Source organism: Rattus rattus, chromosome 12 (genome assembly GCF_011064425.1).
Source record: "Rattus rattus isolate New Zealand chromosome 12, Rrattus_CSIRO_v1, whole genome shotgun sequence".
Taxonomy (NCBI): domain Eukaryota; kingdom Metazoa; phylum Chordata; class Mammalia; order Rodentia; family Muridae; genus Rattus; species Rattus rattus.
Genome location: NC_046165.1, coordinates 88,691,982 through 88,704,286, shown reverse-complemented (window position 1 = coordinate 88,704,286; position 12,305 = coordinate 88,691,982). Strand labels below are relative to the sequence as shown.

The 12,305-nt window shown below is 39.4% G+C and overlaps 1 protein-coding gene across 1 annotated transcript in view; it reads right to left on the bottom strand.

The window, feature by feature from the left end:
* The window catches only part of LOC116913284 (60 kDa heat shock protein, mitochondrial-like), a 36,333-nt gene extending 27,274 nt beyond the window's left edge, over positions 1–9,059 (bottom strand). Inside the window, 2 exon segments of the mRNA XM_032917412.1 lie at positions 8,379–8,495; positions 8,909–9,059. Coding sequence (XP_032773303.1) covers positions 8,379–8,495; positions 8,909–9,059 — 268 coding nt within the window.
* Between the last annotated feature and the right edge of the window lie 3,246 nt (positions 9,060–12,305).

Here is a 12,305-nt window from a genome sequence, read left to right as displayed (position 1 = left end):
GAGTAGAGGAAGGCTACTTATTTGTTTGAGTTAATTTTATACCCAGCCACTTTGCTGAAGCTGTTTATCAGGCTTAGTAGTTCTCTGGCGGAACTTTTGGGGTCACTAAGTATACTATCATATCACTGTAAATAGTGATTTTTTGACATCTTACTTTCCACCTTGTATAGCTTTCATTTCCTTTTTTTTTTTTTTTTTTTTTTTTTTTTGTCTGACTACTCTGGCTAGGAATTCCAGTATTTTTTTGAATTAGTAGGGGGGGAGTAGGCAGTCTTGTGTAGTCCCTGATTTCAGTGGGATTGTTTCAAGTTTCTCTCCATTTAGTTTGATGTTGGCTACTGGTTTGCTGTACATTGCTTTTACTATGTTTAGGTATGGGACTTGAATTCCTGATCTTTCCAAGACTTTTACCATGAAGGCATCTTGAATTTTGTCAAATGCTTTCTCAGCAGCTAATGAGATGATTATGTTTTATTTCCTTTGAATTTGTTTACATAGTGGATTATGCTGATGGAATTCCATATATTGAACCATCCCTGCATCCCTGGAATGAAGCCTACTTGATCATGATGGAGGATTGTTTTGATATGTTCTTAGATTGTTTTTGAGAATTTTATTGTGCATTTTTGGGTCAATATTCATTAGGCAAATTGGTCTGAAGTTCTCTTTCTTTGTTGATTCTTTGTGTAGTTTAGGCATAAATGTAACTGTGGCTTCATTGACAGAATTGAATAGTGTTCCTTCTGTTTCTATTATGTGAAATAGTTTGGAGAGTATTGGTATGAGGTCTTCTATGAAGGTCTGATAGAATCCTGCACTAAACCCATTTGGTTATGGGATCTTTTTTGTTGGGAGACTTTTTTTTTTCTTTTCTTTTTTTTTCGGAGCTGGGGACCGAACCCAGGGCCTTGCGCTTGCTAGGCAAGCGCTCTACCACTGAGCCAAATCCCCAACCCATGTTGGGAGACTTTTAATAACTGTTTGTATTTCTTTAGGGGTTATGGGACTGTTTAGATGGCTTATCTGATCCCGATTTAACTTTGGTACCTGGTATCTGTCTAGAAAATTGTCCATTTCATCCAGATTTTCCAGTTTTGTTGAGTACAGGGTTATGTAGTAGAATCTGATGATTTTTTGAGTTTCCTCAGATTCTTTCATTATGTCTCCTTTTTCATTTCTGATTTTGTGAATTTGAATACACTCTCTGTGTACTCTTGTTAGTCTGGCTAAGGGTTTATCTATGATGTTGCTTTTCTCAAAGAACCAGCGCCTGTTTTTGTTGATTCTTTGTGTAGTTCTTTTTGTTTCTCCTTGGTTTATTTCAGCTCTGATTTTGATTATTTCCTGCCTTGTATTGCTCTTGGATGAATTTGCTTCTTTTCATTCTATAGCTTTAAGAGGTGCGGTCAAGGCATTAGTATATATTTTCTCCAGTTTCTTTTTGGAGGCATCAGAGCTTTGAGTTTTCATCTTAGCACTGCTTTTATTATGTCTTGTAAGTTTGGGTATGTTGTGCCTTCATTTTCATTAAATTGTAAAAATTCTTAAATTTCTTTTTTGTATTTCTTCCTTGACCAAGTTTTCACTAAAGAACGTTGTTCAACTTCCCAGTGTATGTGGCCTTTCTGTTGTTTTTGTTGTTATTGAAGACCAGCCTTAGTCCATGGTGGTCTGAGAGGATGCATGAGATCATTTCAATCTTTTTGTATTTGTTGAGGCCTATTTTTTCACTGGTTATGTGGTCACTTTTGGAGACAGTACCATGAGGTATTGAGAAGAAGGTTTATTCTTTTGTTTTAGGATGACATGTTCTATAAATATCTGTTAAATCCATTTGGTTCATAACTTCTGTGTCTCTGTATCTTCTGTTTCTCTGTGTCTCTATTTAATTTCTGTTTCCATGATCTGTCCATTGTTGAGAGTGGAATGTTGAAATCTCCTGTTATTATTGTGTGAGGTAAATGCATGCTTTGAGCTTTAGTAAGATTTCTTTTATGAATATAGGTGCTATTGGTTTTGGAGCATAAATATTTAGAATTGAGAGATCACCTTGGTGGATTTTTCCTTTGATGAATATAAAGTGTTCTTCCTTATGTTTTTTTATAATATTTGTTGAAAGTCAATTTTATTCGTCATTAGAATGGCTACTCCAGCTTGTTTCTTGGGACTCTTTGCTTGGAAAATTGTTTCCTAGCCCTTTACTTTGAGGTATGTTCTGTCTTTGTCACTAAGTTGTACTTCCTGTATGCTGGAAAATGCTGGGTCCTCTTTGTACATATCCAGTCTGTTAGTCTACATCTTTTTATTGGAGAATTGAGTCCATTGATGTCACAAGATATTTAGGAATAGTGATTGCTGTTACCTTTTATTCTTGTTTTAGAGTTGGAACTATGTTTGTGTGGCTCTCTTCTTTTGGGGTTTTTGCAAGGAGATTTCTTTCTTGCTTTTTCTAGTGTGTAGTTTTTCTCCTTGTGTTGGAGTTTTCCATCTATTATCCTTTGTTGGGCTGGATTTGTGGAAAGATACTATGCATATTTTGTTTTGCCATGGAATATCTTGGTTTCTCCATCTATGTTAATTGAGAGCTTTGCTGGGTATAGTAGCCTGGGCTGGCATTTGTGTTCTCTTAGGGTCTATATGACATCTGCTCTGGATCTTCTGGCTTTCATAGTCTCTGGTGAGAAGTCTGGTGTCATTCTGATAGGTCTGCCTTTATATGTTACTTGACCTTTTCCCCTTACTGCTTTTAATATTCCTTTTTGGTTTTGTGCGTTTGGTGTTTTAAATATTATATGACAGGAGGAGTTTCTTTTCTGGTTCAATCTACTTAGAGTTCTGTAGGCTTTTTGTATGTTTATGGGCATCTCTTCCTTTAGGTTTTATTTTAGGTTCAGGAAGTTTTCTTCTATAATTTTTACTGGCCCTTTAAGTTGGGAATCTTCACTTTCTTACTGTACTTATTATCCTTAAGTTTGATTATCTCATCGCATCCTGGATTTCCTGGATGTATTGTGTTAGGAGCTTTTTGCAGTTTACATTTTCTTTGGAGGTTGTGTCAATGCTTTCTATGGTATCTTCTGACCCTGAGATTCTCTCTTCTTTCTCTTGTATTCTGTTGGTGTGCTTGCGTCTATGACTCCTGATCTCTTTTCTAGGTTTTCCATATCCAGCGTTATTTCTCTCTGTGATTTCTTTATTGTTCCTGTTTCCATTTTTAAATGCTAGATGGCTTTGTTCAATTCCTTCACCTTTTGGTTGTTTTTTTTTCCTGTAATTTTTTAAGGGAATTATTTATGTCCTTCTTGAAGTCCTCTCTTATCATCATGAGATTTGATTTTAAATCCAAATCTTGCTTTTCTGGTGTGTTTGGCTATCCAGTATTTGCTTTGGTGGGAGAACTGGGCTCTGATGATGCCAAATAGTCTTGGTTTCTTTTGCTTAGGTTCCTGTGCTTGACTCTAATCATCAGGTTGTCTCTGGTGTTAGCTTTCTTGCTGTCTCCTAATGTGCCTTGACCCTCGTGTAAGCCTGTGTGTCAGCACTCCTGTAGACCTGTTTTCTTTCAGCCAGATCTGGCTCTTGAGAACTGTGGTACCAGGTCAGCTATGGGCACAGGCCGAAACCAGAAGGGTCCTGTCCCAGACTGCTCCTGGGTTTGTGTGTCCTGAGGCCTCCAGGCAGGTTGCTCAGAGCAGAAGTGTTGGTCTTACCTCTGCTCTCAGGTGAGTCAGTGCTCCTGATGACTGGCTTTCAGCTCCGGGAGCAGGCAGAAACTGAAAGGGTTCTGCCCCTGACTGCTCCTAGGTTCCTGTGCTCAGAGGGCAGAGAGGGCACTAGGCAGGTTCCTCTTGGGCCAGGAATGTGAACAGATATGGTGGTGTCCCCTGAGCTCTCAGAATTGTTCACACTTCTGACATTCCAGCTCTCTCCCCCATGAGATTTAGGTACAGAGAGCTGTGGGACCAGTTCAGCTGTGGATACAGGCAGAAATGGGAAGGGTCCTGTCCCAGAGTACTTCTGGATTTATATGTCCTGAGGCTGGCAGGCGCTCCTGGCAACTGACTTTCATCTCTGGGAGCAGGCAGAAGCCAAAAGGGTCCTGCCCCTGACTGCTCCCAGGTTCCTGTATTCAGAGAACACTAGGAAGGTTCCTTTGGGGCCAGGAATGTGAGCAGAAATGGAGGTCTTCCCTCAGCTCTCAGGATTGTTTGCAATTCTGAGATTCCAGCTCTCCCCCCTCCCTGCCCCTGCCTTCAGGAAGGCTTCTTTTTTTTTTCTTAAACAAAATAAGTAAAGGGATATAAAGTAGCATGTTGGAAAACTGCCTTTCAGAAGTTAATGTATGTAATGGTAACATGGTGTCCTTTGTTTCCTGCTCTGTGTTCTTATACATGCATGCCCTTTAACATGTATGTAATCTTTCCATCAGGAGATGGAAAGGAAATAATTGAAAGAAATCAGATGCCTGAATGTATAGATAGACCATTGAGCAACAAATGAGTCCCGTGGGTTACCTACTTTCTAAATATCCTCATGAAGTTAAGTAAGTCTCTAATTAGCACTTAGGTATGTTTTTGATGTCTTTGATTTCTCTTTGAGAGATGCAGTCATCGTTCATTAATAATGTACCTGCACATGGAAATATTTCAGATCATTATCTGTGTAGTGTGGTGAGTCGGGGAAAGGGATAAATTGGTTTAAGAATTGATGCTGTGTCACACCTCCAGCTGTGACTTAAGCACTAATCTCACACTTTATACAGAAAAGAGAATCGAAGTAATAGGCCTCACAATTGGTGCCTACACACTGCACTGTCAGCTACAGATCTTCATGAATGGCTTCTGCCCTGACATTGCTCCCACAGCAGGCAACAAGGGAGTTAATGAGATGATAAAGTGCTTTAGGGGCTCTGATCTCTTCAGGGGAAGTGGCTGTGCAAGTCTAAAGCTTTGTATTCTTTTTCCTTTCCCTCCAACCTCTAAATTTTTCACATTAAGCTGGCCTGTCAGTTAGCCACTAGTGCCCTGTTCAGGCTGCTGTGATTTTATTTCTCATTTTAGGAGTTTATGCTTTTAATTGAGAGATGTTGATGTTTCCAGATTCGTCCTGACAGATTCATAAGCAGCAAGAGAGACTTGCTGTCGATGGGCATTTTGAATTACATGTTTAAAACTGTCTTTGATGGCAAGGATGCCAAATTACCCACTTGACTAGAATGTTCTGTGCTTCTTTGTGAACTATGTGATTGAAAACTGCAGAGGGTTGATTTTTTTTTTTTACTATGTTTGTTTGGTAGTTGAAATTGTTAATATATTATACTTGTGTTGAAAGTCATCTTTGTTGCCGTTGTGGAGAATATTAAATAAATGAAAGACTTAGTAGCTTTGAAATTCAGCTCCTAAAAGTGTCACCCTTTTAAATCAGATTCAATTTTGAAAGAATCCTCCTGAATTACCACTCTAGTAGGACAGAGATGTATTGGATTTTTAATGGGGGTTGATGGTATTGTGCGCCCACAGAGAATGTGTGTTCAGGAAATGAAGCACAGGTTAAGTTCACGATGGGGCACATGTCATTTTCCCCCCCAAAGTTTTCAGTGATTTCTGAAAAAAAAGTATTCAGTTCTTGAGCTTATTTTTTGAGTGGTACAATAATAGATACTGGTCTGAAGAATATTCTGGAAGTGATTTCCTATTTTTAAAAAAGTAATAGTTTTCCAAATTTTAGATGCAAGTAAAATAGGCATGCATGAATTTCACATTTCTTTGTCTGTGAGGGAAAATATTGAGTGCAAAGGAAAGAAAATTACGTAGAATCCTCAGGACTGGATTTGACCTGCAGCAGTAAACTGAGAGGTTTCCAGTACCATGGTTGCTTGAAACCATCCAAATGCTCTTGAGTTTTCTAAGGCAATGTATGACTCTGGTATCCAAGTGAGAAATCAAGATCTTCAAGTGTCCAAATTCACACAAAGGTAGATTCAAGTTGAAGTTTGAGCTGAACTCCCAGATATCTTATCTTAGAAATCTGGCCCATTTCATATAATAATATAGATATAACAAAAACAGCATTTAGTACACTCTAGCTGTCCCTTTCTGCTCCTGCTAACATGTAAGAAGACTATTTAATTGTTTTGAAGTTGACCTTCCATCTATCTTGATTTTAGCTAGACACTTCTCTGTAGATGTCTCCAGGTTTGTCCCAACAACTTAGCAGCTTCAGCGCCATTAGCTTACATATGAAGAGGTTCAAGTTCAAATGTGATTGTTTAGCTGCAAGACAGAATTTGAGTCGTCTTTGTGATTTCTTGTCATAGCTTCTGAATTCATCAATGTGAGGGGGGTATGTAGGTAGGGGATATTCCTCAGCTTATCTTTACAAGACACAATATGCTATTGTTATTATCTGATGGTGCTTGAGGTGGTCATACACTGTAAGGGCTACCTTCCCAACCAAAAGCTGAGAGGAAATTGGTAAGCACACGTCCTTTTGGAGAAAAAAGAAAGCAAGAAAGCAAATGCTGGAGAAAAGTCCATCCATCTAATCCTCTCACACATGCAGATAATCTATGTCATTAGATCAAAGAAGATGTGTGCGTGTTTGTGTGTGTGTGTGTATGAGAGAGAGAGAGAGAGAGAGAGAGAGAGAGAGAAAGAGAGAGAGAGAGAGAGAGATCAGATATAAGGGCATGTATATGGTCATGCATGTGGAATGCAGACAACAACCTTAGATTTTGTTCCTCAGAATCTATTCTACTTAGTTTATTGAGACAGAGTTTCTCTCACTCCTCTGAACCTTTCCTAGTAGCTTAGGCTGGCTGGCCAAAGAGTCCAAGAATCCACGTACCTCTGCTTTCCCAGCACTGAAGTTATAAACCTGCTTTACCATACTCAACTTCTTTACATCTCAACTTCTTTACATGGCTTCCGAGCATTGAACTTGGCTCTTCATGTTTGCCTAAGAATCACTGGACCAGCTGACTTGTTTCCATGTTATTCCAGATATATTTTCCATACTAAATGCAAACATAAACATACTTTGGAATCTGCTAATGAAATGAAAGTCTGGTTTCAACTGTTTTTTAACAAGAAAAAAGATGTTTCTTTCTTAAGATCCTGAGGTATTTTATTTTATGCATTATGCAGTAGAATTTCCTCTCTCTCTCTCTCTCTCTCTCTCTCTCTCTCTCTCTCTCTCTCTCTCTCTGTGTGTGTGTGTGTGTGTGTGTGTGTGTGTTTCTAGAATTAAGCAACCCAAATCTCCTCTTCTAAAGATACCTGGAATTCAAGAATATGGCACCTTTGATCTCAGACTGCTGTCTATCTAGTTACTAATTTTGCCCAAAATCTGAAAACAGAGGTCTATGATAAAGAGTTGCCATGTATTTTCACGTCTTTCTGTTTTCAATTTTCCTTTCCAAGCTTGGTACAGTGGCACAAATCCAAAGAAGTAAAGATTTACTAGTGCTCCCTCCCTGTCAGGCCCTGGTACCAGCCAATCACTGGTTTATTGGTTACATGATGTCATAGCTTTGTTTCTCTGCCATCACTCATTATAATGGAAGTCTCCTGTAAAGAGATGAAATGTAAATATGAAAAATAAGTTTTGTGATGAAATCAAAGAGCTAAGAAAGTGCATGATAATAAAAAACGATGTCTCAGAAATTGTTACTCTGTAGGGTGCTTGGGTTTAGGGAAGTAAGCAGCTGGTAGCATACATCCTTGGTCCTAGTGGAGAAAATGTGGGCCTAGCAAGAAGGAAATGTATGTGTGAACAAGTGATGTCCATTTGTGGGGGGTATGGTAGAATATTCATCTTTTCTAAATTAATGAATTCTGTAGGTCATAAAATTAGATTTACTGCTTAATTCTTGTCATGAGTAAATCCAGAAATCTATGCACATATACTAACCTGCATAATACAGCAATATACATACATACATGCATACATACAAACATACATACACACACCCACACTCACACACCCCCCCCACATACCACACACCACACACACACACACCACACCATACACCACACACACCACACACCACACACACACCTCATAGTCATGGCATGGCAAAACAAACTTGGTTGAGTGAACCACAGTCACAGAAAATGTCTTCTGCCATTGCCTCTAGGTAGAGAAGAGGTATTAGAATGAAGAAAGAAGCAAAAAACTGAAAGTTTTACTTCTCTTTCCTTTTCTGTATGATTTGACCTTTTAAATTGCAAGTATATTATTTATATTATTATTTAAAGAGTAAAAAGATTGCGACAAGTCATATTACTTTTGTTTATGTAGGAATCATGATGTGGAATCTTCCTTGTTAATCCATTCCATAAAGCTATCAGAAGAAATTCGGACACCCAGTGCGTCACCAAACCAGTTCACAAGCACAGGGAGATGCATGGGCTGACATCTGCTAATGGCAATAGCCATAGCCTTGGAAAGGGTCACAATGTCCACCACACTGTTAGTGGATCTCGCAGTGCAACCTGGAAAAGGCACAATACTCTCAAACTCTACCATTAACGCTAATACATGTAATATTGGTAAAACACATATCCAATAAACAATTTAGGACAGTCAACAAAAGGAATTACGATGTATTTGTATGAGGCACAGATTTTTATTTGGTCTTGGATTGTAGGGACACTCAATGGTATTTTAAGCACACAAAATAATATCATTACTTTCAGATTGCTTGAGGCTGAAAATATAGTAATTTATCAGTTCCCCATCTTTTCAACTGCTTCTTTATTTAAATCGTTTGTTTGTTTGTTTGTCTTGGCAGTTGTAGTTGTTGTTGTTTTGTGGTTATTTTGAAGCACTCTCACATAGTCCTGGGTGGCCTTGAACTCCTGAACTCCTGATCCTCTTGCTTCCATGGGTCAAGTATTGCCATTACAAGTATTCACTGTCTGGGTTTTATTGTTTAAGCCTTCCCCACGATCAGCTACCCCAACAGTACCAGCTTGAGGGTTCAGATCAAGAGGTAGGGACCGTTCACCTTTGTTGTGCAAGTCCACAGTGTGTTTGTCATTTCCACTTGTCACCATCTGGGTCAAAAAAGTCATAGGGCCAGTCTGATAAGGAGAGATGAAGACACACTGCTTTGTGAGGGGAGGAATGACTTGTTTGTAACACAAAAGGAACAGCAGCTGTAGCTCTTAGTACCACCTGCCACATGCTGTGCATGCTCATTGACAAGCAGGGACAGCTTTATTTAAAATCTCAAGCGTATTTTGCTGTAAAATTAAGTGTTGCTTCAGGTAATTGCTCTGTGACAAGCTCAGAACCAAATCAGTGACCTCATGCAACAACATTGTTGGTGATTGGTTCTAATGCTTTGTCTTATTTTGGCTCCGAAAAGCCACACTTCCAGACCCTAGGGTCCCTGCCCCTAGATGACTTTGACTGATTAAGAAAAAAAAAAAAAGAATCGGGCTGGAGAGGTGGCTCAGTGGTTAAGAGCACTGACTGCTCTTCCTGAGGTTCTGAGTTCAAATCCCAGCAACCACATGGTGGCTCACAACCATCTGTAATGGGACCCGATGACCTCCTCTGGTCTGTCTGAAGACAGCGACAATGTACTCAATACATGAAATAAATAAATCTTAAAAAAAAAAAAGAAAAAGAAAAAAAGAATCATTGGCAAGGCGACAGTGTAGGACGTTTAGATTGTGCAGGCAACGGACCAAGGGAGAGGGGAGAAACAGAATCACCATGATGGGAAAGCAGAAAGATCAAACTTAAAGGTCTGCTGGCATGTACGAATCCAGGAAAGTGGTCCTAGGGGTCACTTCCCTGATTGGGTCCTGGGTAGCAGAGATGAAATATAGATTTTAAAAGATGTTAGCTCAGGAATACTGGAGTGGAGTGTTTATTACCCGAGGGAAGGTTTAGAAGTGCCCAACCATCGAGCTAGTCAAGGTTTGTCAAATTTAGCTGGCGCGTCTTTAACTCGGGAATCCAAAGAGAAGAGCACTTGGGCAGGTGCGGCCCACACGACCACTGCAGTTTAAGTCATTCACTGCTACACCACATTACTTTCCTTTCCTTCTTTTTTATTGATTTTGAGACAGAATCTTGCCTGCTGGGGTTAAAGCAGTAGCAATCTTCCCGCCTCAGCCTCCCCAGTTGGGATCATCGGCAAGCTCCAGCTGTGCGTTTTGTATTTACAAACAAACTGGTGTTCTAGGTCAAACTTCTTTTATCCAACTGGTAATCTGTAGTTCCTATCTGTGGACTTTTCACTTTGTTGTCATCAGACGGAGTTCAGAATTTCTGGATCTGCCACAGTCACAGGGAAACATGAAAATGAAAGAGATGGGGACCTACACAGATTGTTAGGTGACAGATTCAGAAACAGTAAAGCCTAGGCAGATGTTTGGAATCATACTTATCTGGAAGGGAGCTTGGGAAATGGGGTCTGGTAATTGTGTGTCCAAACAATCGGGAAAGGCTTGGGGACTAGCAAACATCCTATTCCATAAACTGTCACACCACAGTGCTCCCTCACCAAAAGGCAAAAAGGAAAGAAGGTCTTTTCTTTACAAGTACTATAGGACTTAATTTATTTTCTATCAGTTGAAGTTTCTCTGAGCTTCAACAAAGGATTAGATACAGAAGGAAACATCGAGGGAAATTTAGTGAAGAAACCTGAGGAGGATGACTTTAGACTGGTTTAGGTCTTTCACTTTGAAGAGAGAGAGAGAGAGAGAGAGAGAGAGAGAGAGAGAGAGAGAGCGAGAGAGAGAGCAAGCTGAGCGTGAAGAAAAGGAGTTCAGCAGAAATGTGTTCAGCAGGCCTGAGGCTGTTCGAAAACAGTTTCTGCAAGGCTGCACCCCTAGCCAGAATCCTACACAGGGGATTCTTACTGCATTTTCCAAGAATAAACTGGGAGAGCCTGCGGGAAGCATAGTCCTATCAATTCCTATATTTCAGGAAGAAGCAGTCAGTGTTGTTAGCCAAGTACACTCTCCATGGGAAATCTGAGAGATGCATCTTCATACCATGGTGCACATGGGATAATTAAAAATTAGTCTGGTATCAGCAGAGTTCTTCAGCAACTAAACCAAAAATGCTTCTGTCAGTTTATTCCTTTTCTATTCTACTGGACTATACTAGTGACTTCTCTTGTTGGTGTGAATTAGTACCTGTCAGAAACACTCAAGAGGAAGATATATATATGTATATATATATTTTAGCTCACAGTTCCAGAGTCCAATCCACAATTGCATGTTTGTGGTAGTGTAGAGGTGAAATTTCTTCTTCAGCTGGACAGAAAATAAAGGCAGCATACAGGACTAGGCTACAGTATTAAGTAACCTAGAGAACATAGCCGATTGGCCAACTTCCTTCAACTTGGCTCTCCCTTCTGCCTTTCACTTCCCACAATAACTTCAGGTTATGAATCTACCTAGAGAGAGAGAGGTTCAGGGGGAGGACTGGGAGGAAAGGATGGAGGGGGAGCTGTGATTGAGTGTAAAGTGAATAAATTAATAAATTAGAGAAAAAAAAAGAGATTGATCCATTGACTAGGTCAGAGCTTTGGACTGTACTGCTACCTGGAGATGCCATCACAGACACACCCAGAGTTCCATCCCATTCATTGCCTAGACATTTCTTCGTCTATTCAAATTGACTTCCCAAATTAGCTATCACATGACTGTGCAGAACAGTGTTCTGAAAACCTTGTTTGAGAACAAATAAGTTTTTGGGTTGTTTGTGGTTTTTTTGGGCTTGAAACTTATTTGTGCACTGTCAGTGTCCTGTAGGGATATCTGATGCTTACCTCACTTCAAAAAGAAAAATAAAGGAGAAACAGCATAAATTCTCATTTCATAGGCCTCATTTTTTTAATGATTTCAACTCCATTATCCTTCAAGGTCTGAAAAACACCATGCGTCAGAAGAAGCTTCAATTTCACTCCCCACTTTCTTCCTATTCTGTTTTACTAGTTGTGTATTCATCACAATGGGACATTGACAGCAGAAGATTCTTATATGGAAAATAATTTTTCATACAAGTCATTGGTGGGATGGAAAGATTGAGTAAATTTTAAGCAGTGGTGTCTTTGGTAGCATATATGAAGACCTTTGTGACTCTGAGTAGGTCTTGTTCTCTTTAAAGTATTTTGGAAGGAAGAGAGGATATTGAGGGGAAAGAATTTATAATTCTATGCCTTTGAATCATAGCTTTTTTTCCAGTTTTATTCTGATGTATGCTAAGCATAAGACCTTGAAATTAAAGGGACATGTAAGATTTTTGTTTTTGGCATTTTCTCTTAAAAGTGATGTGGA